At 36.9% G+C, this 27,481-nt stretch overlaps 1 protein-coding gene across 24 annotated transcripts in view; it reads right to left on the bottom strand.

The window, feature by feature from the left end:
- DLG2 (discs large MAGUK scaffold protein 2) overlaps positions 1-27,481 on the bottom strand; it is a 1,001,253-nt gene that overhangs the window by 446,247 nt on the left and 527,525 nt on the right. The window contains exon 1 of one of the 24 annotated variants that reach the window (XM_020584343.2): positions 12,582-12,848. The exons of the other annotated variants lie outside the window; for them this stretch is intronic. Within the exon in view, the coding sequence (XP_020439932.1) occupies positions 12,582-12,830 (249 nt within the window). The 5' untranslated portion in view covers positions 12,831-12,848. Of the gene's footprint in view, positions 1-12,581; positions 12,849-27,481 lie in introns of those variants that run through there. 24 annotated transcript variants of the gene reach the window in all.

Below are 27,481 nucleotides of genomic sequence, written 5' to 3'. Positions count from 1 at the left end.
GCTTGGACAGCCTCTCTGTATTCCTCCCAGGCTACCTGTTCCTGCTGCTACCCTCTGTAGGATTCTTTTTTGGTTTCAGTTTGCCCCAGAACTCCTTGTTCATCCATTCAGACCCCTAGGCATTTGTGCCTGACTTCATGTTTGTTGGGATGCATCACTCCTGAACTTGGAGGAAGTGATCCTTGAGTATCAACCAGCTCTCTTGGGCCCCTCCTCTCTCCAGGGCTTTATCCCAGGGTATGTTACCAAGCAGGACCCTGAGGAGATCAAAGCCTGCTCTCCTGAAGTCCAGGGTAGTGAGCTTGCTGTGTGTCCTCCTCATTCAAGGTTCTTGAACTCCTCCGTTTCCTGGTCACTGCAGCCCAGGCTGACCTTGAGCTTCATATTCCCCAGCTTCCCACAGCGGTTCAGAACAGCACCTGTCCTCATTGGTTCATCTTCCACTTGGAGAAGGAAGTTGCCATTAATGCATTCCAGAAATTTCCTGGAATGGTGGTAACGCCCTGCTGTTGCTCCTCCAACAGATATCAGTGTTTGAAGCCCCCCATGAGGACCAGGGCCTGTGAATCTGAGACTGATCCACTGTCTGTAGAGACTCATCTGCTTTGTATTCCTGTTTGGGTGGCCTGTAGCAGACCCCCCACTATGATGTCACCTGTCCCTGCCCTCCCTTTAATCCTGACCCATAAACTCATGGTCTCCTCCTCACTCATCCCCAGGTGGAGCTCCGTGAGCTCCAGCTGGTCAGGGACATTGAGCAGAAGGGTAACCATGTAACTCATTCTAAGATAAACAGATGAGCCCATGCTATCTTAACTGGTAGACTTGACTGATGATAATTTTCCCCCCTACTGAATACTCTTAATGACAACATCAGATTTCAATTTATTGTGCTGTTAGTACCAAACGAAAACAATAAATAAGGGCATATGGGTTTCCAAACAAAGAGCCATTTCATTTAGTCAGTCTGTACTGGAGAAGTCTCTGCAGTAGTAGATGTTAAGAGCTGAACTTCAATTAATATAGAACAAGAGATGAAAGTCTGTGTTGTGCCTCAGAGATTTCCTACATAGCTCAGGCATCGTTAAAAGGAGTTATTGCTGAAATCTGAAGCACAATAATTGCCTGCCACTGCCTCGCTCTGTCATTCTGCCCTGAGTGCCTTTGTGCGTCCAGGCTAAACCCCACTTCCAAGGGCAAACTGCAGAAGGGCACAGGGAAGGTGGCATGACGTCGTTCTTGTATGGAGCCAAGCACTCTGCAGGAGCTACTTTGGGCTGTTTCCCAATTCTTTGAGACACAATTAATGAGGCCAAGACGTAGCTTCAGTCAAATTCACTCTCTCTCATAGCAGAGCCCTTGCTACAGCAAAATCCTCACAAGGTGCAGTAATATCCTATGGACAGTGACCCTGCATGCAGCACCTGAAGCCCACAGGGATGCTGAGCGTCTGATAACATACTCCAATACACCAGTCCCTCCAGCTTCCAGCAAGATTCCTTATGCCAGTAATAGCAAGCATTCCCAACTCTATCTCCAGTAGCAGGAGAGAGAGGAGAGGAAAGAAACAGCTCAATGGAATGCTGTCCCCCCCTACAAGTGATATGGAGCTTTGGACAGGTAGAATCAAGCAATTATAAAAGTAGTAGGCTTTATCAGATCTGTGGGTGGTTTTTTACCAGTTCCATGTTGGGCTTTTTTTTTTCATTTTTTTTAGAATTCTGAGAGTTACTTGTCGACAGAGTCAAGAGCTACAAAATCAAATTGGAAAATTTCATCAACTGCACTTGTAGAACATAAATTAGGTTTCTCCGTGATATCAAGCAAGCTTTTTACACAAAAGAAATTTAAGAACACTTTGAAGACTAGACTTTTCAAATTAAGTGGTTTTTTTCTTACTGTTAAATAGTTAACACCTGATGCAAAAGTAATTTTTAAATTCTTTTGATCCCAGTCAATGAATTACAGCACATTAGCATTTCAATTTACACTAAGTGCATTTACATTTAAATTAACCTTATTTAAATACAACTTTCATTATTTTTACTGCTAATATAGCAATTCTTAAATTCCTTTTGAACTTTTTCTGACCAAATACATTTAAAAAGCCAGCCTTGAAGTAGTACTCAAAATAATGGATACAACAAATCTGAATAAATTTTGCAAAAGTACTGATCAAATAGAATGATTAATTAGAAGCTGTTTCAAATCATTGAAAGTATAAACCCTGACACTTTCCTATATGGTTTTAGTAAATAACAGTATCTTTGCTATAAATTTCTTTTAGAAGTGACTTTAATGAGTCCCCTGGTTTTTTACCTCTCTCTTCTGAAAAGTCCTTTAGTGTTACTCCTAAGTGTCAACAAAATATGTGAATATTTAAGGTTCGTACTAGTCTATCAGCCTCCTGAAAGAGTTTTAATGAATACACAGTATTTTTTCCATAACATTGAAAATACAACAATTTCATTTATCTAATTTTATGTATAACTACCTGCATATGCCAGCTTGTGTCCCCTTTGTTAATGTTCAGTGATTGTACAGCCAATCAGCCAGGACCAAAACAGATACATTATTAAAATAAATTTGCAAGTGATTGCATACTTGAAAAGGTCACTGTACAGACTAAAGAGCACTACAAAAATCACACACTCTAAAAGAAAAAAAGGATTAAAAGTTAAGCAAGATCAACTTGCAGTTTTCAATATAGTAACTTGGCCTTGAATTATGATTTCCTGTTACACTGCTAAACCTGCTATAGGAAGAGAAATATTTTCAAAAACATTTAAGAAATTTAGAGACCCCTATCACATTCTTAAATGCTTTCTCAGTAATAAACTGGGTAATTACTAATTTGTTTCCTACATTTTCTCACTTGGCTTCAACAAGTTTTCTAAAATTTAGGATATTCGTTACTTGTTCCTTCACAGCCTGCAAGATTTGATCCAAGAATGAAGGGTTTTGGAAGTTAACTGCTGAGAGCATGTGGTTGAAAAGAAAGGAAAGTGTGCAAAAGAGCTAAATATAAATTGCATTTACATAGCATCTTCAGAAAAAAGGGTACATAGTAATTTAATATACATTAAATAAAGCACTGTAAGTTGGGGCAAGGAAGGGTGAAATCAATTCCCAGTTATTAACAACAGAGAAAAAAATATTGCTAAATAAATTAGAAAAGATAATAAGGACAGTAAGTGACCTAAAGATAAACTCAATAAAATAAATGGGATATGTAAAACGGCAGAGTAGTGATGCCTTTTTGAAGATATTTTTTCAATATCAATCTCACAAAAGTTTGTTTTTCTTTTCTGGGCTCAACTATGGCCAATTGGACAAAACTGGAGAATCAAATTTGTAAGAAAAAAAATCTGAATTAAAATCACACAGCTGTCATCCTGTCAGCAACTACAGGAATGTAAACATTGGAACAAGATGGCCAGAGAGGCTGTGTAGTCTCTGTCCTTGGAGATTTCCAAGACCAGGCTGGACAAAGTCCACAACAACTGCCTATGAAATCAAAATTGACTCATCTTTGAGCAGGGATGTGGACTGGAGTTCTTCTGAGGGGGGCTCTAAAATCTAAATGACTGCATATATATGCTGTGAAGCTTAAATACCAATATATGAGCCTGAAACCTTTATACATTCAGGTCTATATTTTTATAGATTGCTGCTTTTTGTTTTGTTGTGTTTTTTTGTCTTCCTCCAATATTTGTACTAACAGAGATATCTGTCCTTTTGCTATCTTTCCAGTTTCTGAGGGCTGATCTGGACTACAAACTCCTGAACTGCATCTCAAGTACTTTACAATTCTTCATCAATATTTTTTCATACAATATTTTGCATTTTGTACTTTTGAGCTTTTTGTAAAAGCAAGTTCGCCTTTCTGTTGCCCAGTGGTTGTGTGACTCCCTTTTAAAATTTCAAAGCTAAATTGTGACCACTGGAACAGAACAATTTTTTCAAATATTAAGTATCACACTGAAGCATGTGCTGCACTCTCTTTGTTTCAATTCAATGCAGAGTTTAAAGAGAAATTGCATTTGTTCATAGAGGCCAAATCATGCTGCTGTTTTTTCAAGATTAATATCTAAAGGATCACAACCATCTTGTTTAGCAGTAATGAAGTGATATCTGATTTGAAGCACATACAAAAGAAATTTAACCGGATGAGTCACACAAAGGTGTCAAATCATCAGATGGAGTCAAGGAATTTCAGTGAAAAATCCTGGCTGAAACCAAGATAGATTCAAATATGCTCTGACTTGGCCAGTGCTTGCACAATAGTTTGACTGACTGGAAACATGCTTTTTCTTCACATAGGAGACAGAGTTCTAAAAAGTATTTGTGTAGACAGAGAGAAAACATTTCTTTATCCTCCTATTGTACACTTCTGATCCAAAATAACAGGATTGTTGTCAGAAGCATGAATGTATATAGAGCTTCAGTTCTCATTCAACATTGTGTGTGTATATATATATATATATATATATATATTTCCATTATATTTGTATAATTCTATTATTTCAAGCAATAAGACTATAAACTTGCTGCATGGAGTCTTGGAACTATGATGTCTCTGTAACCTGCCACAGTTCCATCATAAACCTGCCAAGCAAATGCTTGCACATGTCTTGCTTCCTCCAATCCATCTACCATCCTGTTTTGCTTTTTAAACTGTTACTTCTCTCTGTGCTCTCTGCAGTACTCCTACTGCAGATGGTATCACAGCAAAGGGAGCCCTCTCCTCTCCCCCTTTCTTCTGGAAACAGCGGGTTCTCTGCAGAAAGTGGTGTGGTGTGTTCTTTAGCACATGAATTGATCTGTCAGTTAAGCCTTGCTCACACAAATGCCCCATTACTTTCCATATTTGCTGCTGCTAGGGCTCCACTGCTCCAGAGACTTACTTGCTATAATTCCATGTTTCTGTTGAAAAACATTTGACTTCTCTGTGAAAGATTCTACTTCAAAGCTTTGCATAGGTAAACTGCTAACATATGCCACAAAATTAATCACAAGGAGGATAAAAATATTCTTAAAGACATGACCTAGGGCTTCAAAATAATAATTTGTTGGTTTGGTTTTGTTGTTGAGGCTTTTTTTGGGTTTTTTTTTTTTTTTTGCTTTTTTTTGGGAGAGGGTGCTACTATGCTGCCTTTCATCATAATCCAGGTAAAACCTGATTGTTGTTTTATTGTTGGAATAAAAAGTTAAATATTTGATAGTCTATATTGGAGCTAGCCAAGTAAAACAATGGGCCCTGTTAAGTTGTGACCTTCTGTTTATACACTACTAGAAGATTCTATTGAAAAGACACAGTAGCCAGTGTTAATTGTTTTAATTACAAAATGGAAGTAGAATACAAAAGCAGGAGCTGACTTCACCATTGCAAAGAGCATTACATTTAGATGAGTGATGAACAATTAGAGCAAATTGCTTCAAGGATGACATAATCTGGTGGGAAGATGGGGTGAAGAGAGAAAAGAAATCCCCCAATTTCTATGCTTCATCTCAAAACATTTTCAGTGGCCTACAACGTTATTTCTCTCTAGAAAGAGTCCCATTTCCCACTTCTTCTCTCAACCAGGGCTCGTGTGCAAGTTGAAAAGAAAGGGCATGAAAAATATTTCAGCCAACACTTGTCCTGTCAAACCAAGTGCAGTGACTACAGAAGCCACGAGATGGCACATGGTTTGTGCCCTGATAGTACAAACATTATAATGGTTATACTCATTATATAAACAGTACAAACAAACTCTTGTGGTTAGGAATCAGAAGGATGAGTTACTACAGCTTTATTAGTTTCATTGTCTTTTTAACCACAAACATTTTCAGCTTCTTGGGTGCAAAATCTAAGACTTTAACTGTAACTGTTGAAGTTTCAGGAAAAAAATATAATTCAAGAGCATTAATCCCACCCTCAGAAAGTATACACATACCATGGCAGTGAAATATACTACTTTTACCTAAAAACACACTGCAGTGTGCTCACAGACCTATTTTGGTTAACATAATCTGACTACAGCAAACAAAACAGATTTGTAAAACTATCTCAATGAGCAAAACACTAACACAACATGCAAATTCCAGTGAATATAGCCTATAACTTGCTTCCAATCGCTGAAATTCTTTTATAAAATGCATTTACAAGGCATTATTTAGGAATCCTACACATCTGCATCATTCCTACAGCACTATTTATGTCCACCAAAATTGATGGTTTGTGAGCCCATTTCCTTCTCCATGGAAACTACCTGAAATATGGCAAATGATAAGAACAACTCCAAGGAAGCTCTACAAGAGCATAGACAGTCATGTTCATTCCCATTACTTCATCCTCACATCCTGCTCATATTTATTGAATAATTGTATTCCAAAAAAGTTTTCAGGGTTTGCTCTAGAGTTTTATTCTGTGTTGGAAGGAAAGAGGCATCTCTTATCCAGCAGGGGTGGGGTAGTGAGAAGCAAGACAGCGACTGCTTTCTACTTTAGTACATCTCTGTGATTGTTTTTGCTCACCTTAGTAGGAACTCCTCCTTCAGCTTACACTTTCTGGCATCATACAACAGTTTGGCGTCATATTTGTTCCAGTTTCAGACACTGAAAACTGTGTGCTGAAGAAGACATATGTGAGAAACTTTGAAGTAAATACCAGCTCTGCTTCTGCCATAGCTCACACAAGACCAGAACGTCCAGCAAGACATTCTTTGGGATTAATAGACATTAAGTTCCAAATGTCTCTTCTGAGTATTTTACAGGCTAATTTTACTTTTAATGTGAACAGTATAATTATGAAAAGTATCTCTAAACTCCTTTCAAGTGAGCTAGCAAAGCAATACTCCAGCTTTCTTAATAAAACCTCTTTGAGCTGCAGTGTTTCTAGGTTTCAAATATTAAAGCTCCATTTTATGTGGTGCTTATCTACCACAGTGACAGGATCCTAAAATATGGTTTTCAGTTCAATTCACAGTAGTCCCATCTACTGGTTATTGATATTCCGAAGCTTGTGCAAAATTATATTGTGTTTTCTTTCCAGTCCGGGAATATTTCCCTGTTTTGGATTTTATTAAACCTAATAATCTTATAAGCTAAATTTGTCTTTCACAAGTCAGGCTGCAGTCATATACTAGAGAAGAGATTCATGAGATCAAACACACTGTTCTCCACCTCTATCCCTTTTGATCTCTTCAGTGGAACTCTTGCACCCTAAAAGGACAGGGTTTTCAAGAATCAATTCTTAAAGTCCACCAGCAACTTGTATGTGATCAAGTGGTAGGGGAACATATGTATTTAGAAAATCGCTCGGTGCACACTTTTCTCAATTACACAATGTCTCACTTCATTCTTAGTGGTGTTAACATAGGTCCATTGTAACACTGACGTGTTCATTTAGTACAAAAGTAGCCCAGAAATACCTATATGAATAATTGTCTCAATTTAGTAGATTAAGACTGGTTATTAAGGGACTTGCAGACTGCAGAAGACAACTGCTTTATATGTGTGAAACAACAGAAACCTTCTTTTATTGTCTCTTGTTCTTTTCCTTTGAAACGCACTACTCTGGCACTTCAAAAAACAACACTGGAAGGCAAGACAAAGACAATGATAGCAGGGGAAGACTCAGGAAGAAGGGGAAGGAAGACTATATTTCTTTACTCAAGGGTTTATTTTGGCCATGAAAGATTTATGCAGTATAACAATTAGAGATAGTTGTTTTCCTTCCCTATCTAATTAGAGTAAAATTGCATGAAGGAATCGAATACATTTTTTATTCTATTCATTTCCATTGTAAGGGACACTAGTGTTCAACAAACTGCAATAGCTAGAAGAAAATACCTACTACATTTTTCTGCATTCAAGCATAACCCCATGTAGCAGCATCAAAACAGCAAAGACTTTTGTACACAACTGGTGGCACAGCAAGCTGCCTGCAACCTACATGCAAAGGAAAATATTTAATTCCCCCTCTCTCTTAAAATTACATCCTGCAAAATATTTATAGCAGACAGTTAAGTGGACACAAAACGTGTGACACTCTCCATGGGGAATAGTGATCCCTCAGGCCAGCTAAAGACTAGAAAAGTGAACACAAAATATGACATGTACAGAGCACATGTGAACTTGAACTCCAAATTGCTACTACCATGATAGCACCTGTGAATGAAGAAACTGGTTCATAAATAAAAGGGTTCAGCAGAGACCTAATTTAGTTAATGAAGGACTTGCAAGGGTTCTCCAACTTCAAAGATATTCAAACATCAGATACTGAACATGCATAGCAATAAAGGCATATAGAAAAAGGTGAGAAGGGCTTTAAACCCATTCTGAAGCACAAATAATATTATCAGTCTTATTTGACTGCCAATATGAGACCAATTTATCTTGCTCAGAGGCAAAAAAAAAAAAAAAAAAAAAAAAAGAATGGGAAGAGGACACCTAAAAGGCTTCAAGGCCATGCTGGACAGGGCTTTGAGCAATCTGGTCTAGGGGAAGGTGTCCCTGCCCATGGCAGGGAGGTTGGAACTAGATGATCTTTAAGGTCCCTTCCAGCCCAACCCATTCTATGGTTTTATGATACTAAGGCTGTTTCCAGGCTGAACTAAGGTTAGTGAGATATTACAGAAACCATTTGTGTTGTTTCATGAGTCCCAGGTGCTAATTCAAGGCCACAAGGCATGACAAGCAGAGGAAAGTGGCCCTTCCAATTGTAGACTGAACTTCACTGTGCATTTACCATCTGATTCATTGCTCTTTAACCAAGGTTCCCAAAGCAATACATCAAATCACCTACCACAATATGATCTTCCCCAAACAAGTCTGAAGTAGAAATCTTTAGAAAGGGCTGGTATTGACTGTATGCATTCCTTCTCTAAGGCATGATGAGCCTGTTTATGTCTCCCTGTTTCTTTTATCACCTGATATTTTCTCCATTTTTCCTCCTTATGTTTTGCTTCTCTCAGGCTCTTCAAAACCTACTGCAAACTGAAAAATAAAAGTTTTAATAAAAAAATTACTTAAACTGGAATAAACTTAATTTTCCATTCTCAGGTATTATAACTTACTATTTAATCCATAGTTTTCTAAAAACCTCTTGTGGTTTAACCCCAGTAGGTAGCTAAGCACCACACAGCTGCTCACTGCCTCCCAGTGGGACGAAGGAGAGAATGGGAAGAGTAGAAGTGACAAAATTCATGGGTTGAGATAAAGACAGTTAAATAGGTAAAGTCTCACACAAGCAAAGTAAAAGCAAAACAAGGAATTGATTCCCACTTCTCATGGCAGACAGGTGTTTGGTCATCCCCAAGACAGCAGGGCTGCCTCATGTGTAGTGGTGACAAATGCCATAATTCCAAATGTCCCCCCTTCCTTCTTCCCCCAAATTTTATTGCTTAGCACAACAGCTTATGGGATGGAATGGGTTAGCTGGGATCTGGCTGTCCTGGCTCTGTCCCCTCATAACTTCTTGCGCATCTACAGCCTATTCTATGGCAGGGCACTTTGAGGAGCAGGAAAACCTCAATTCTGTGTGAGCAATGCACAGCAACAACAAAAATATCCCAATGTTGTAAACACTCTTTTCATTACAAGTCCAAAACACAGCACCAGCTACTATGAAGAAAATTAACTCTGCCCCAACCAAAACCAGTAGAAAATCAAGAAACCTGTCAGAGATATTACCTCCCAACCAAGTATAATACCAGCAACACTGACTAGACCAAGTGGCCACCTACACAGTATCCCATGTCCCAAAGTAGCCAGAAGAGCACAAAGGAAAATTCCCAGCCAGTTTCAATTGCTGGGTGTGCTCCTACTGTAGGAGTTTATATCCTACTCTCCTGTATGAGCAGAAAGGAGAGTAGAGGAGGGTCTCTACTGCAATTCCCTAATTTGCACTAACACAGACTTTGGGAATGGAGCCTTCCTCAAGCCTGAGCAGTCTGGGAATGCCCAGAATAGAACAAAATAATGTTCAGCTGGAAGGGACCTACAGGGATCTAGTCCAACTGATCTAGACCACTTCAGGGCTGACCAAAAGTTAAAGCAAATTATACTGGATTGTTACTGGATGCCAGGGTGAAGAGATCGGCACCTCCCTCTTCACTCCGGTGTGGTGCAGCCTCCCTGTTCCACCGCCTGGCCCCTTAAGCTTATCCACACAACACAGCTGCTCTAAGTGTGTGCCTCTGTCACTGTCCCTCTCTGCCAGAGACACTTGGATGGAGTATCTTAATAGTTCTAGCCTGGGCAGGACTCTGCTCTGGCTGTTGTATGTGAGGATGTTCTTGACTGATTTACCAAGGTCAGAGACATTTTGAATTATGCTGAAGATGTGGCCCCATGATGTCCATGCTGCTGTCAAGATATCCCATCTACTGCATCTCCTCGGCTTTTGTTTCAAGGGGGGAAAGTACCCCACACTCGTATTTCCTCTAAACATTGTCCCATTAAAAGGGTAACTCCTGCCTAACATTCTGTTCCTGTTCTCTTCATTTCTGGTCATATTGGTCTTCTTCTCTGCTCTGTGCTTTTCCTAATAATTTCTAGGATAGGAGGAGGGCTCTGAGGTTTGGAATTTTGTTTGTTTTGTGGTTTGTTTGGGTTTTTTTTTAGCTGAGGTAATCATATCTGGGAATAACCATAACTAAGATCTCTGTCTTGGGTATCCAGAGCCCATGTTATTAAAAGTGTTCATTCAGTCTCCACCAACACATGCACAGATTTACAATCATTCGTTCCAAATTTCATCAGCCATTTTATCTCACAGTCTTTTAAGATCCTTTTGCAATTAATCGCACAGAGTTTCTTTGCTAGATGTATCAGCACTTTATGATCACCTAATAAATATAATTCTTGACTATCAACTCCAAACTCAAATGAAGCAATATATGAACCAAATGTATTTTGCACCTCCCCGTCCCCAAGAATCCCTAAACTCAAAGTCAATACCAAGCTGCTACACAGATTTTGCAAATCCCTTCATACATACTGTAACATGAAAATAAATCATAAGCATCACCTTGTTTATATTGTAATGGCAAATCTATTTGTATTCAAATATCTGTAAAATTTTCCACGTTAAGCATGATAATATATTAAATCTCTCTATTTTAGATTTACAAAAAGTTGCTTCCTTTAGAAATTTTGCCTTCTACTACCACATACTAATGTTGGAAAGATTGTGAATTTACATAAATTTACATATTTGTTTAATCAAAGTCATGTGTGCTATGGAGAATTTTAAAATAATTATGTTTCAGTTCTTGACAACACAACAAGTACATTTTAAAATATATCCTACTTTTTTTTTTTTTTTTTTTTTACTTTGGGATTTTACATTCCAAGAGAGGTGCAAGAAAATGAGTACAAAGCAGTCCATTCTGTAAGTGATTATTATGAAAATGAACAGTACAAGAATTCTTTAAAATAATCCTCTCTTACAGCCTTCAGTGCATTTAAAAAGGAAACTTCTGAAAAGAATGGAATTGTGAATGATTGTTATGACCCATTTCCTATTATCGCTCAAGCACTGCTACCAGAACCATAATATAACCTAGTCCTCATTAAAAAATGATTTATGCTCTTTTGTACAGTTAAGTTTTGTCTTCTAAAGTTTAAAAGGATTTCTGCTCCAAAGGTTAAGTTAGAAAAAGATGTCTATATATACATTAATTATAAACGCCCATCTACGAGTAACAGCATTGATAAGAATAAATTTGTTAAATCAGAGTAGTAACATAATAGCAGAAACTAAGTTTGCTACACAAATACCCTAAAAAGAGAAATAAATAGCATTATATCCAACATATTATATTAATCTCTAACACTTCCAGTCAGATGTATTCCAGAGATTATTATTGCAATTCTGCTTGCACTGAAGTCAGCAGAAGACTTTGACCTTAACCAAGTTCTTATCAAGTCATATGGAGATATCATTTTTATTGTATTTTTTTACCATTTCCAAGCCTGTATTTATTATTAACAGAGTTGAATTTGGGATTTCAAACCATGAAGTTGAAGCGTGGTGAAAACTTGCACAATCTTGCAGACATTACAGCAAATGTCAATATTCTTCTTTAAAAATTGCTGTGTTTATTGCAAAGAATTTATTTTCAATTTGCTTTTAATCAAATATGGAGAAAAAAATATAATGCAGAGGAAATAAGACTTCATTTGTAATCTTTGATGCATAATACTATGTAACAGTCATTATATTCACTACGGAATTCATATAGCCATATTGATACTCAAAATGAATTATCCCTTATTTCAGAACTCTCATCTGAGATGTTGCAAAGACTCCCTGATTTTCAGCAAAACCTACTAAATTATACATTCTGACACTTCGTAAAGCATCAGTGAGAACTGACTTAGCCTTTTAAAGCATCATATTCTTGGCTGAGCATTAACAAAAATTCCGAAAACATATTCATAACAAGTTTCAAAAAAATTATTGCAAATTAGGAACGATATATGACAGGCATATCTAATGTTAATCTCTTAGACACAACCATATGCAATTGCCAATCATGTTTAATCATATTACTTACAGCAGCCAAGGTATTCTGCAACTGACACGTTACCTGAAAACAGTTCAATCTAGTTTTGTGCTTCTTCAGTAGACGCTCTTCCAAAGTTTGTCTCCATTTAAAAATAGTAAGAAGAGATGGCCACTTCAGTTGGCTTGACTGTTGGGTTTTCCCTTTATGCCCATCCAAGGAACACCTTTTTTGGTAATGTGGGCACAAAACCTCATGAGATGCTGCTTTTACACTAGGTACACTTCCTCTGTGATTCATCAAGGCCGAGTTATTTACCACTAGATAGTTCATTTTTAACCCCAGTCTTCCGATAACTTTTTTCTCACTTTAAAATGAAAACCACCTATAATATATTTAATACGTTTCCCTTACACATCTGTATTCAAAGCCTCATGAAAGCACTTTGTTTTCTGCTTACAGCAGTATTCTGTACCATAAATCATTAATTTTGCTGTATTTTATGGTACTTAATGCTATTAATTGTGCAACCTCGGACTGAGTTTACGTCATGCATATGACACAAAACTCGTTATCATTTTTATATGCCGTCAGAGCCTCAGAGAGGATTCTAATCCATTATTAACACTATTATATGAGGCTATGTGGTAGCTGCTCTCTCTCACTTGCCTGTCCTGAACTGTTCCTCTTCTATTGCACTGATGTTACTGCTATTTTAGAGTTGCCAAAAGCATATTCACAGCATCAGCGCACTCATGCAGCATGAAAAACAACTCCATTGACACATATTCAATGTAGCCAATAAAGATGTAGTAGCCTTGTGAAAAGCGTGTGAAAAAAATAGAAAAAATAAAAAGCTTCCTTAATATAGTTAGCAGAGCTACATAATTAAATGCCAGAGGGCGGTGAGTGCTGCTGGATGAACTGAACTGGTTCTTTTTTAATCAATCATGCAAGCTTGATCCCATGCAAGGACACACATATCTCTCTACACCAAGCCTATACTAAGAAAATAATGCCTAAAGCAGAAGCTATAGCTACCAAAGTTGCAATTGCAAAAAGTCTGTCTGACCTTTCCCTCCCCCTCTGCACTCTCAAACATAATGGGAATAGAAATTGCAGCCTCTGCCTTAATATTCTAGAAGCCAATCTGAAATATTTGTCATTAATCTGGAGGTGTTCTTCATGGAATCATAGAATGGTTTGGGATGGAGCAGACATCAAAGATCTCCAAGATCACCAAGAAAGTTGGAGAGGGATTTTTTACAAGGGCGTGTACTGATAGGACAAGAGGTAATGGCTTTGTACCGACAGAGGGCAGGTTTAGTTTAGATATAAGGAGGAAATTCTTTACTCTGAGGGTGGTGAGACACTGACACAGGCTGCCCAGAGAAGCTGTGGGTGCCTTATCCCTGGAAGTGTTCAAGGCTAGGTTAGAGGGGGCTTTGACCAACCTTCCTGGCAGAAGGTGTCCCTGCCCGTGGTCAGGGGGTTGGAACAAGATGATCCTTAAGGTCCCTTCCAACCCAAAGCATTCTGTGATTCTATGAATTTATGAAGTCTATCAGAAATGAAACTCTGCCATTCCTTTTACTTGTTTTCTATTATTAGAAGTAAAGGACCACAAAGGAAGTGAATTCAGCAGTACCACTAGGAAATATTTAATGTGCATGACTGAAGCACCAAAAGGGAAATGTTTCTGGCTTTTATAGTTCAAGGTAGGTTTGGGTTTTGATTTGGTGTTTCAGGAGAGGCATGGGGTGGAGAGGATATACACCTTATATGGGACTGTCAAGTCTGAGTGTCATTTGCTCTAGAGCAACACAACTAACACTCTCCCATAGAATTATTAGAAATGAAACTGCAAGCAAGGCAGAAAGATTCTACTTATCACCTAAAGCAAAGCATCGTTTTCAGCTGGAAGCCCTCTCTTGCATCTAGACCAACAAAAAGAAATAATGACTGTAAAGTAGCACAAACTGACTTTGTCATTATTATCTGAAGGGAAGGAAGTAAAAGAGTCCAAAGGAAAACTAATTTTGTTGCTCAGCTAATTTTTGTCATGATTTGCACAGCACTAGGCTTGATTAAAGTGTTTTATTGCCTTCATTTTTTTTAAACACTTGTATAATTGTGATTTTTTTTAAACTCTCTAAAATAATTCTCTGCTGAGTTTCAGCACTACATTCACATGCTAGTTGTTCAATACTGTATCATTGAGAAGATTCTATGATTTTTCCAGCTTTAGCAAAAGAAATTATATTTTCACTATGAAGCACAAAAGAAGGTTGCAGATTACATCATCAGGGGATTATTTCAGTCATAATCAGACTTTGAAGGTGTTGCTTCCTATTTCTTTTTTCCTTTCCCAACAATATCCCCAAGTGCAATTAAAACAAGCCTTCTCATGAACTTTCTGTAGGCATTTACACAACATCCAGTGAGATACTTTTGGAGGGCTGGTGGTTAGGGACAATATAAGAAACAAAAAGGAAGGGAAGGTACTTGACGGTAGGAAATTACAGCTTGAAATACTTAGCTGCAAATGAGTTTCCAGTTGAAAACTGCAAGGAAACTGTGAAGTGACTAAGAGTCAAGACGAGAGACAAGAGAAAGAACAAGAGGTCTTGAAAATGTTATTTATGGGGGGAAAATGGATTTATTTAGTCCAGTAAGGGGAAAGAGTCATTAAGAGGCCTACTAGTCTTTAAAGAAAAGGTTGTCTGAAATAAGAAGGAACTACAAATTTAATAATAGAGGTGAAGTGTTTGATTGCACTAAAAATTTGGAAAGCAAACTTTCATAAATACAAGGTGTGCTGGAGTAGATTGACCAAGATGACCACAGAAAAATGTTGAATTTCCAGAGTGTATCAGAAAGACATCTATCACCTAATCGCTATCTAATTCCTGATCTTGTATTGAATCAGCGGGAAGCTTAAAGTGACCCTTTTTCAGTTATTCCTATCTTATTTCCTTTACTTTCTACTTATTAGTAACTTATTTTCTTCTCTTAAAAAATAATTCATGCATGCACTTTTTTAAAAAGAACAACTAGAGGAAGGTTTTTCTCCCCACTCCTCCAATAAGACATTTAGCAGCACAGACTTAAGACAGTTTATAAAAGCAATGCAGGTACTAAAATCTTAATCATTTTCCAAAACAGGAGTCACTATTTAATTTCTTACTTAACTGGAAAGCAATAAAGATACTGAAGTTCATTATGCCTAACTGTGTAGACAATAGGAATTTGGAAAAAATCAATCCTAAGGGTTGGGTTTTTTTTTTTAGAAAGCTTGCACTATTGTGTCTCTTCCCCGGCAATGTTTGAGGTAATGTACATATATAAACCACAGAGACCACTAGCAAAAAAAAAAAAAATCACACTTAAAGCAAACAGGAGCTTTTCAGATAACCCCAGCTCTTAGGTAAAGCACAAGAGTGTTTCCCAAAATCAAAGTTTTGGTGCACGACTCTGCAAACACTGCACATCAAAGTGTTACAGCATGTTAAGATGAAACAAAAGATCTGGGGTGGAATTCAGCTGGTTCTGTATGTGAGACTAGTAACATTTTAGATGCCCCAGGGTATCCTGCCAAGCTTAGAGCTGCCACTCCAGAAAAGGTCAGATTTCTAAAGGTCCTGTGTCATATCTGTCACTTCATGCAGATGTCTTAGAATCTCAGCGGTACCTCAAGTGCATAAGAGACTGATGCCTAGACACCTAAGTTGTGCCAATTATGTTCTGAGACCCCTTAAGCAGTTTATATCTGCTTTACAGCTGCATAATTGTGTTAAACTCATTAATTTGCCCAGAAGCATTTGCAATGAGCAAAAAAAAAAAAAAAGGCTTGACATATTCCTTGGTGAGCTTCTGAGTCCCTATTAAAGCAGAATACACTAAAATATTAGTAACAGAAATCACATTTATAAAGGTTAATGTCACCAGAAATTTCAAATGCCTAATGAAATTAAAATAAGCAGGAAAAATAAAGGAAGAAAAAGAGAGGGGGGAAAAGGGATAGATAAAAGGAACTCCTCTTGAGTATAATGAGCAAAGTAATAACTTCACCTTTCAACAGCAACTGGAAACCAGTTTCTACCAGTTTTTAAAGAAAGCCTGAGGATCAAAGAAATGCAAATAAAATCCAGCTAGGATAAGTATGGTAATGTCTGCCTAATTTAGAAGAAAAGTAATCAATAAAAAGGACAAAGGGATAGGAAAAACAGAGAGAGGCACAACACAAAAAATGTCGGTGGAGAGCTGAATAAAAAGAAGTGATCTCTGCATCATTCTAGGAAATATTAATAGACAGATGGTAGTATGTAAATCTGTAAAAAAAAGAGGCAGAAGGGAAATAAAATTAAATAAACAACGAATAAAAGATTTGTTTTCAAACAAAGTAATTCTCTTAGTTGAAAAGCTGGAGGCTGGGCCAATACTATCACTTAAGTGTTCTGGTACAATTCCCACCTGCTTGGTGGGATGCTAAACAAGCTGGACCCCGTCGGCAGACACAGGATAGCTATTCTTTTACCTAATTCAAATATGAATAAAAATTCTGTGAGTAGCTTTCCCTACTTTGCCAAGAAAGAATGGACACAAAAAAAATAAGGCAGAAGAGCCTCATACAACAGGTTGGACATGACTACACTTTGAATTTATCCATCTCTCTCCTGTCCTCAGAGCACAGACAAAAATCTCTGTCTTCACTCGTTAGACTCTTTTCCATCCAGAGGATTAAAGACAACATTGTTCAAAGTCAACAACATAATTAGGATGTCGATTTTTTTTTTTTAAGTGTGGTTTCAGAGCTTCTGCATATTCCACATACAGACTTTCATCACAGCGTTACCCACCATTTAATCTTGTCAGTGATCACAGCTATAAGGAAAACTGAATTTTTCCCTTCCTTCCTTACCCCCATTTTGAAACCTGTTATTTAATGCTGTTACAATTTAAATGCAATTTTTCCCTCCTGATCCTGCCAGCATGAACATCCTTCTTACAGACTCTATCTATACCTTTAAGAGAAGATATGATAATAACTTAATTATTCCTAAAATATATTCATATCTTCCAACTACCCTTCCCTTAACACATAAATTTTTGATAAACTCTAGGCAAGATCATTACCTGAATATGTGACTAGAGCAGTTACTGGGTTTAATTCATAATTATAGAGTTTTCATTATTCTCTGTCAGAGATTTTTTGGTAATGGAAGGGGAAAAAAAAAAAAAGCACCAACAGAACAATTAACGTGCTGATTAAATGACTTTTTAATTTTGGGCCACCTTGCACATTAGCAGATTTCTCAAACATTTAAAATGTACAGGATGAATAAGTCTTTAGTCTCATAATAATTTAACTGAAGAATTATATCTACTAAGTTACAAATTGTGCCATGGATGCTATGTTTTATAGAGTTTATCCTACAGATGCTTTTTAAAAACCCCAATATTAAGTATCCAAAGAGTATAAAGAACACATAAAATAAGTGGTCTTTATCAACTGATAAAGAGCACTATACGAGCAGCCTAAAATTAAGACTGCGCTTTTTATAATAGCTGTGTTTTTCATAGTTCAGGGAGAAAAAATAGTTCTGCTCTTTTTGTCCTCTCCTTCCCAAATGTATATGCTTTGTAAACTGCCTTCTGGCTGATATACTTGCTAATTTTTATTTCACATCAGAATTTATTTATTGCCATGGTAATGAAATGAAAATCCCTAGTAGATATGACTACTCAAACCTTGAGTCATCCTTGTAATTCTCTAGAAAGCAAACAGAAACTATTCTTGCATTGTCAGTAGCCAAATTGGGGGTGTGTCACACCCTGAATACATCACAAAAATCTACATTAATACCTCAGTAGAGAATGTAGGGTTTCAAATGTACAAATTTTATCTCTATAACATGATTAATGGCCTCATCCCCACAAGATTTTAATTACATTATTATTTCAAGTGGATTATATTAGTTTCTAGAATTTTTTATAGTGCTCATGAATGTCAATATTCAGCATAATTTATATTACAATTTAACTTAAATCATCAATACACAAATTATACACAATCCAGGCGCTTTTTATTTTTGACAACCTTTTTGTTTCTAGTGGTTTAAAATGTCTAAAAAGGTACTAAGGAGGCCAGATTTATACTTTGGAATAGTTTCCCACAACTCTCTTCTTTTTAATCTGGATAAGCAGCTGTGAAACATAATCAACACCATTCTGATAACTGACATTTTTGTGCTTTGTGAAATCAAAATATGAACACATTGCTCTTTGTGTCAAATTACTCTTCAAAAGTTCCTTTGATTTACTAAGTACAGCAGTCTCCTAAGAAAGCAATCTTACACAGAAGTTCTAATTTGAACCAAAATGTCATCTCTAAGTATTCACATCCTGTGTCTTCTGCCTTACTTGCTTCATCTTTTATGAGAGATTGTGCTTAAAATGGCAACATTATTAAAATTGCAAGTTTTCTGATTTTCTGTATTGAGCTGCCTATGTGCAGACGGTCATACACAAATGTTTCCGAGTATCTTCACAAGAATCACAGAATACCCTGCTTTGGAAGGGACCCAAAAAGATCAACAAGTCCAACAATTATAAATCCAGGTCGGAAAAGTTAGAATTGAAGAGGAATCCTCTATTTCCCACAGCTGTAAGGGTAAGATGGAAAGTGCTCGAGGTCTGCAGTCAATGCAATTGCTTTACACAATGGAAGATGATGCTAATTATCACAATGGTATCTTCAAACCAAGGTGTTTCAGGAGAAACCACAAATAATAATCAGAAACAAAGTTTTGATTTCAAGTTATCCTTAGGCATGCAGAATGAATGGAAGAAAGAAATATCTGTAATCAAACATACTTGCTCTAAAATGCCTATAATCCTGTGATAGTAGATTATGTAATCGTATTTCATTATAAAAAGTTTAGTTTAGTTCTTTTCCAAAAAAGAATAATAAAAAATCTAAGGAAGTAATAATTTCATTAAAACAATTTTCTTCCATTTCCATTATAGAATATATACATTAAATCATAGTATGCTCTCTGCAGCCTCAAGACTTGGAGACACAGAAATATTTGAAAACTATTTTCTACTTCCATAAAAATAGCCTGTAATTTACACTGCAGTTTTTTCTGTTTTTCAGTAGCACCTCACTCCTCTAAAGCTGCCTGGACAAATTTAGCTGCAGTTACAACACTGGAACATTTTGGGACACATCTTTCCTGGAGGATAAACATCTAAAATGCCAGTGTGAGGCAGGTACGAGAAGCTGTTACCCTACTGCCAAAAGGAAAAACAGCCATGATAGTTTCCTAGTAAATAAAAAAGCAGACTGTATGAGAAAGGTTGTGAGTTACTGAACAAGGTCCATGCAGCCATCTCACATGGAATGAGCCTCAATAAATGATTTGTCCTTTACCTTTTTATGAGCATTGCAGATTAAAATCTTACTAGTATGATAGTCAGAGCTGTAGAGACACTTATACAGTGGAAGAGCTGCATCTTTGTTCAGCACTTCATTTACTTCTCTCTGGATAAAGGGTAGCTTCAACTTTTATTTTCTTAGGTTGAAAAATATGGGTTTATGTTTTGGGTTTTCTATTACCTTTTGCCCCAAAAGCTCTATTCTTTTTCTGCTTGACTATACAAAAATTTCAAAGAATTTCCTCAGGCTTCCAATTTTTGCACGTCTCTTTTATTGTGAATTGTTTAGCCATGATGAAAGGAAAAGGGTTTGATCCAGAATTTGTTCTGGTAAGCTCCCCAAGTCTGAAAGGACACTTTCAACCTTGCACGTAGGGCATCAGTTAAGCAATTTACACCAGTGTCAGTAAGTGTGACACACCTGCAGCTCTCCACATCAACTTCATTTTATTACCACATCAATAAAGCTAAATCATCACTCTAGATGGAGCCGTGAACTAGGCAGAAAGTTCACTAGAAATGCAATAAAGCCTCTAATAACAAGATGTACAATGTTCAAAAAGTGCTATTTAAGCTTAAAAAAGAATAAAATCAGATTGCCAATGTCAGCTATTACAAAATATTAAAACTGAAACAGAAGAGTTACTTTACACTATTTACTTGAGGAGAATTCATCTTTGAAAGATAGCTGAGATTTTTTAATCAAATTGATGGATTTCATGTCTTTTGCTGTTTCACAGAAGTTTTTCTATTAACCATTAAGAGAAAATGCAAACAGCTCTACACACATCTGAATCTTCTCCTAAGTCCAAACCAAGCCTAGAGATAGTGCACTAGAACGAAAAAAAATCCTGCCTTTGAGGGAGTGTACAGTAAAAATTTCCAAACATATATCAAAAAGTGAAGTAAGAGACGTGAGATAATTTGCAAAAGCAGGTCAGTGGTAGAATCTGGGAATAGTGTTTCAGTCTCTTGGCTTTCATACAATTCTCTGTTAGGGACCAAGGTGACCTTGCAAAGACAGAATTAAGACTTTCAATTATAACAATCTTGCATGAACTGATGAATACACTCAATTATACTTCTAGAAATATTTTTTGTCTACCAAGAGGCAAAAGTGGGGTTTTCTTCCCTCATCTGGGAAACATTAACTTTCAGAACTGCATGATTTCTTGTCTTCTCAGGTTTTATTTGGAATGGTCTAAAGGTAAAATTTGGCTTTCTCTGCTGTGTATTCCAGTGGATTAGCCAGCCTAACACATCTGCTCTTGTCCTTCAGGTGCTCCAAAAACTACATAGAAGAGAAAAATGTCTCAGTATACAGAGGGATCCTTTCTGCATTTTTGAAAGATTAAAAAAGTGTTCCCTCATTGCCCTTTACCTTAAGGTCTATAATCATACAATCATTTTTGTTCCTTGACAAATCAGGAAAATACATTTATTCCACCTGTGATGAGATCAGCAACAAGCAAGGCAACAAATACTTTCAGAAGTAATTCTACATTCTCTCATACTTAGTATCTATGTGAGGCCACATTGCTGTTCACCTTGGTGGGGTTGGTACTGACAGACCATAATAGAAAATAACAACATTTTCACTGTGATCTCTGATCTAAACACTACACAGCTATTTAAAGTTAAAAAGAGAATTTATTAGCCTGTGAGATGGGGAAATCAAAGCTGAAAGACTAATAAAGACCTATCTAGATCATAGTCATAGAAATGACAGCTGTTTTCATGATGTTTACATAATGAAATGGTCTCATGCCACAGTGGGTTGTTCTTACAGCTTATCCTACAGACAGCACATCTGGGCTGGGGCCATTGGTGCTGCTCCTTGTAGACAGTTGAAGGATTAAATAACTAATGTAAAACCTTTTTCCTTCCTTCTTTCTTTCTATTTTTTTTTTCTCCTAATAGTAATTTATGATTAACCAAACTAAGAAAAATCTGGTAGCTCCAGAAAAATAATTCTAAATAAAAATTCTGTGTTTGTATATATGTGCATTTTGCTCTTATGAAAGGTGTCTTTATGGATGTGTGTTGAAGTGTGTGATGTAAAGGAGACGATTTTCAGAAGTAGGTGCACCTATATGTAGAGGTCACTTGAAATAAAACAGAATGGAAATGCTTATCCTGTTAAGTATTCTCTGTGATCTCAGCACTAAATTACCCTAAGGACTGCAAGAATCAGCAGTATTGCAATGTTGTGCAAGTTTTTTTCCATTGGTGTGGGAAGTTTAACAAAGTAATATTCATTTTCTAAAGTTTTCCAGACATTTCATATCCTAAAAGTTGGATAAAGAGAAAATGTCAACAACGAAATGCTACCTCTTAGACATGACAAAAATTTAAAAGGAAGATGTTTTTCACAAATCCGGGCTCTATTCACAAAGTAAAAAACATCTCACCTCAACAAATGACATCAACTACAGAGAGAAACCAAGGAGAAACATAACTAACAAGGAACACTGAATAATTCAAGACATCTTTCATACACCACCGCAAGGTTTGCAAAACAGCAAGGGGAATGCCTCAATTACTGACGTGCTTTCCCCTTCAGGGAGCAGTGAAAGTTAACTTTCACCATTAGTGCAGTAGAATGTCCCTTTAATAAATTTATTTTAGTAGCACTTAATACAATTCCTTAGATACAAACTGGAATAGAATAAAAAGGCAAGGTGGGGAAATAGGCTCATAGCTCAAAAAGACAACTGGAGCAAGGCAGCCCTCAACCAGAGAAGAGCTTCGTTCACAAGGTCATTAGGAAATTTCATCTCTTCCCAGAGATCTGGAGATGGTAAATACTGTTAAAACTACAATGTAAATGTCAAATGATGATATATCTGTCTTTGGACACAGGTTATTTAATCCAAGGGGAACTGTGTAAGCCATTAAGCATTTCTAAGCATGAAGTATGTAGGGCAGGTTCAATAGAGTAGGAGGGAAAAAATCCCAGAATTTTCTGCTCGCCCATCTTCCCCACCTTTCAGGTCTAACACAATAAAGCACTAAACCATAACTCAGTCTTCCCCACTCCAAGAAACACCAGATAAGCATGGTCAGGAAGAAAAACTTCAGCACCACAGAAATGTTACGTTGTACCAACTTAAGGATCACTCTTCCTGGTTCTGCAGCATGGGCTGGACACCCCAGTAAATATTTCCAATCCCAACAGATGTAGCTGTGCTTAGAGAATGATACTGCAATGATCTGGGGAGTTCTTATGAGACCAGGCACCAAAGAATCAAGGAAAATATACTTAGCAGACACAGAAATTGTACGCATTCAGGTAGTGCACCATCAAAAAGTCATATTCCCTCAATAATGGTAGTAAATGGTTGGACATATTTTTTTCTTCCTTAAGTTCTGTTCCAATAGGAAAACCAAAATAAACTATTCACTCACCAACTATTTCCAGTTGGTGTTGCCTAGTTGTAGAACATCGATTCCATCATTAAATTCTCCAGCCACCAATTTACCATCTGTAAGCGGGGTCACACTTAAAAGACGAGTTAAAAACCAAGGACTACACCGACTAATTTCGAACCACAACCTCTCTTCTCAATGGCATTCTGACAGGGAAGTGAAAATAAGGAAAGGCTAAAATGCAGCCATATTACAATGAAACTTCTCAGGTGATATGAAACTGCAGTGCTCCAAATTCATTTCACAAGGCAGTAGAAGGCAGTAGTTTGCAAATGTGGCAGTGATTTTCCTCTGTGCCAGCTCAGGAGAGAGGCATGCAGTCCTGCATTATGTCATTAGGACACGAAATTTCCAGTAACAGCCAAAGTTTCGCTTCAGGCTCCCCGGTTGGAGCAAAAAAGTCTGGCAACAGGCCAGCAGACGCTACAGAATATCACAGTCAACAGTGACATTTCCTTACCTGGACAGTTTACTGCATGTTCCTTACCCTGAATATAAGAATAGTCTGGCAAATACATGTTGTCGTGACTGACTCTACTGTGAACCACACAAAATTAAGCTGTTTGTCTGGAGGCCATAAAGCAAGTACTTCATAAAAATGTCCTCAGTGCTTTTTTTTACCTTTTCCCTCTAACTGTGGGAAGAAAAAGAACCAAAAAGTGTAAACTAAAACAATCCATAGAGTAACAAATATTCCAGAGTATGCTGGGTTTTTAAATGGGGTTTTTCTTTCAGCTTTTATATCTTCCACATAACTATAGTACGGAGAGATTTAGAGATATAATTCCATATGCTAAATCCCCTTATTATAGTCTGAATGATTTAGTATGTTTATACTTTAGAGGAAAAAAACTGTAAAAATTATATTTCCTTTTATTCAGCATTCATCCTCCCTTTTCAATTTCCATATTTGCTCCATTACCATGCATAAAAAGTTTGTTTTAACTATTAAAAAGCCCAGCCTTATGCTCAAAGTCTAATCTCCATTCTGTATGCCCACATAATTCTCAGGAAAGCCTTTGTGATCTTAAAGTCTACAGTGTGTACTCTGAGCTCTCTTGTCAGCTATTACCACTACAGAGATCTTGAAATAAGAACCTGACTTGCAGTAGAACTAATTCACAATTGAAACAGAATTAAGGATTTTGCTTTACAATAGTACAGCTCTCTGTACAACTGAGCATTTAAGAATTCAGGATCCAATATTGACTTAAACTCTGTATGCATTAAAGCATTACTTTCAATTAATGAACACACTATATTAAAAGTTATACATGTTCTAAAATAATTAATTCAAATTTCCATTTGAAGTGCTCTGCACCAGATACCTTATGGAAGTCATCTGTATGAAAAGCAGTCCATGATCATGGAACACATACTACTTGACCTTTTTAACAAAGATTAATGAGAAAAGCAGTATCATCAGACAAGTCAGTAATTGCTACAGTAGTACCTAAAAAGGAGCAGGTTTCATTCAGCTCAAGGAACTGTTGGTAGAATGATCTGTACTGAGGATAAAATTTTTCAACTCAAAAGTCAGAAGTGACTTTATTCACATAAGATAAATTCAATTCCTTACCTGCTTAGTTTTTTTTTTTTCTTCAAATTAATTGCTAAAAGAAACAGTAGTATATCTGAAAAATTCCATTAGTGAAAATCTCCTGGAAAATCATATTTAAATACAGAATCATAGAATGAGTTTTTGTTGAAAGGGACTTTAAAAGATCATCTAATTCCAGGTCCCCTGCCATGGGCAGGGACATCTTCCATTAGAACAGGCTGTTCAAAGCCCTTTCCAACCTGGCCTTGAACACTTCCCGGGATGGGGCATCCACAACTTCAAGAACTAGGAAAAGTCCAAAGGGTAAAACACTGTTTCCAGATATGCTAACACAAGCTAAACAGAATCATAAATGGATATAAAACCGGTTTAGTAGGTATTTTATGATTTTATAAAAAGAAAAGGCAATTCCAAACCACTAAATTTACTATTGAAAAGTCACTAGCTGGTAACAGTCATAAATATTTAGGAAAAAATAGATCCATGCTGGACAAGAATCAAGCATTTCCACTGTTACTTATTCTGACATTTATACTGAACTGACAAGACAAGCCATTGACAAGCTGAAAATTACATGTTACCCTTGTTGAGATTGGAGGGCATAACTTTTCTTTCTTTCTTTTTAAAAGCATAGTGGAAATAAATCCTTATTTCGATACCATATTTGTACTGCTCAGGAAGTCTTCCAGATAGTCATTAAGTATAACCTAACTTTTCACTGGAATATTTAAAGGTGTTATTTTTAGTAAAGGTCAGCTGCTTTGTTCTAATTAGCTCTTGAAATGCTTCTTCACATCTAAAACCCCTTTATTGTCAAGTGCTAAGTGTATATCATCCTTTATCATCTCAGTCACATGCTGATGACATCTCCAGATAAGGAAAAAGGAAACATGATACGATAAAGGAGATAGGGTATGAGAGGGTCTTGGGACATGATTAGTTTTATATAAAAGCAATGTTTTTATAACAATAAGAACATACTTTTGCTGACTACCTGTACTATATATTGTTTAAAAACTACTATAATAGCTATTACAACTTATCTGTAGTGCCATTTTTTTTCTTCTTAAAGAAAAACTGTTGAGTAAAACAAGAGGGAAAATAAACCCAGTCAATATACCATTTTTATGATGCAAATTAAAAAACAGCAACATCTCACATAGGCAGAAATTTTAGTCCTATTTTATCTTCTCCCAGGACCAAAAAAAAAAAAAAAAATCCAAAAGCTTTGACAAAAGTGGAATATAGGAATTAATATTAATCACTTATTTTGTTATTAGCAAGCTTGCTGTTGGTGCTGGCTTTTGTGATATGCATATAAGGTCTCCAAGGAACTGCAGAATATTATCTACACAGGAAATTAGTCTTAAACAGGCATGTGACTGCCTACAAATGATTAAGGTATATCACACCTGTGAATAAGCAGTCAAATACTCACTGATACAATTAAAATCAATAGTTTAGTCATATAAAACCATCTAAGATGTGGAATCAATTCTGCATTAAACCCAGATGTCTAGCTAATTACTAATTACTATTCCTCTTTCTGAACTACTGAGGAAGCACTGACTGTCGTGGCTGAGGTTTAGGGCTTTATTCAATCTGAAATACATTAGTCTCTGAATTCATCTGCTGTGGGTACCAGAAGAAATGCAGCATCATATTCAGGATGCCCATATACACTTTAGTGTTAACATATTTTCTAGTGTCATTTTAAGTTTCTGCTACCCAATTTCTAGGTTTTCCTTCTTCATTTTAGGAAATGATAGTGAGACAGCTATGGACATAGGTTTGTCCCCCAGGAAATCCAGTTTGCAGGACTATTCCCATGATTCACCACAAAGATCTACTACCACATGCATGCTAGAACTAGTCATACAAGTGCTTAGAAGTACCATGTGCTTTTATAGAAAGCTTTAGAAAGGAAACCTTCATGAAAGGTCAAAGTTTGCTCAGCAAGGATTATGCCAAATTCTCAAGAGAGCACAGTGTTCCATACAGCAGTCTCATCTTGGTGAGGGAGGAAAAGAGGTGAAAGAGGAGTAGATGTGTACAGGAGTAGGACCTGGACAGATTTCAGCTCATTTAATTGCCTGTGTTAGGAGCCCTGTCAACTTTGCCTCCCCATATGGTGAATAAAGCACTTCCAGGGAGCAATTCCACATATGTAAATGTGAATCACATGTGAGTGTAACCTTCCTCACTGACTGGGGCAGTGTGACTGGGCTCCTGCCTTATGCTGCTGTCCATGGCTAAAAATGAAACTATGCAGATCTTACCAAAGCAGTGTGCAGGCAGGCAACAGATTTTTCCTGTGACCAAATAATTAAATCTAACCAGTTAAATAAAACATGTCTATTTATGGCATGAAGGTGTTTTTATGCTAATACATACTCCATCTGTGATCCCTCAGAGCTGCAGGTGCAGAGTCATCCACCAGATCATGAGGACCCACAGTACAAAAGATGCACACAAAAAGACATCTTCTAGCTGTGAAGAGCTGGCAGCCTAGATGGCATCTCAGGAGTGGAAGAGGAAATGGAAGAGGAAAGCC

This window comes from Corvus cornix, chromosome 1 (assembly GCF_000738735.6).
Source record: "Corvus cornix cornix isolate S_Up_H32 chromosome 1, ASM73873v5, whole genome shotgun sequence".
NCBI lineage: Eukaryota > Metazoa > Chordata > Aves > Passeriformes > Corvidae > Corvus > Corvus cornix.
The sequence above is the reverse complement of the archived record's forward strand: the minus strand, read 5'-3'. Positions and strand labels throughout refer to the sequence as shown.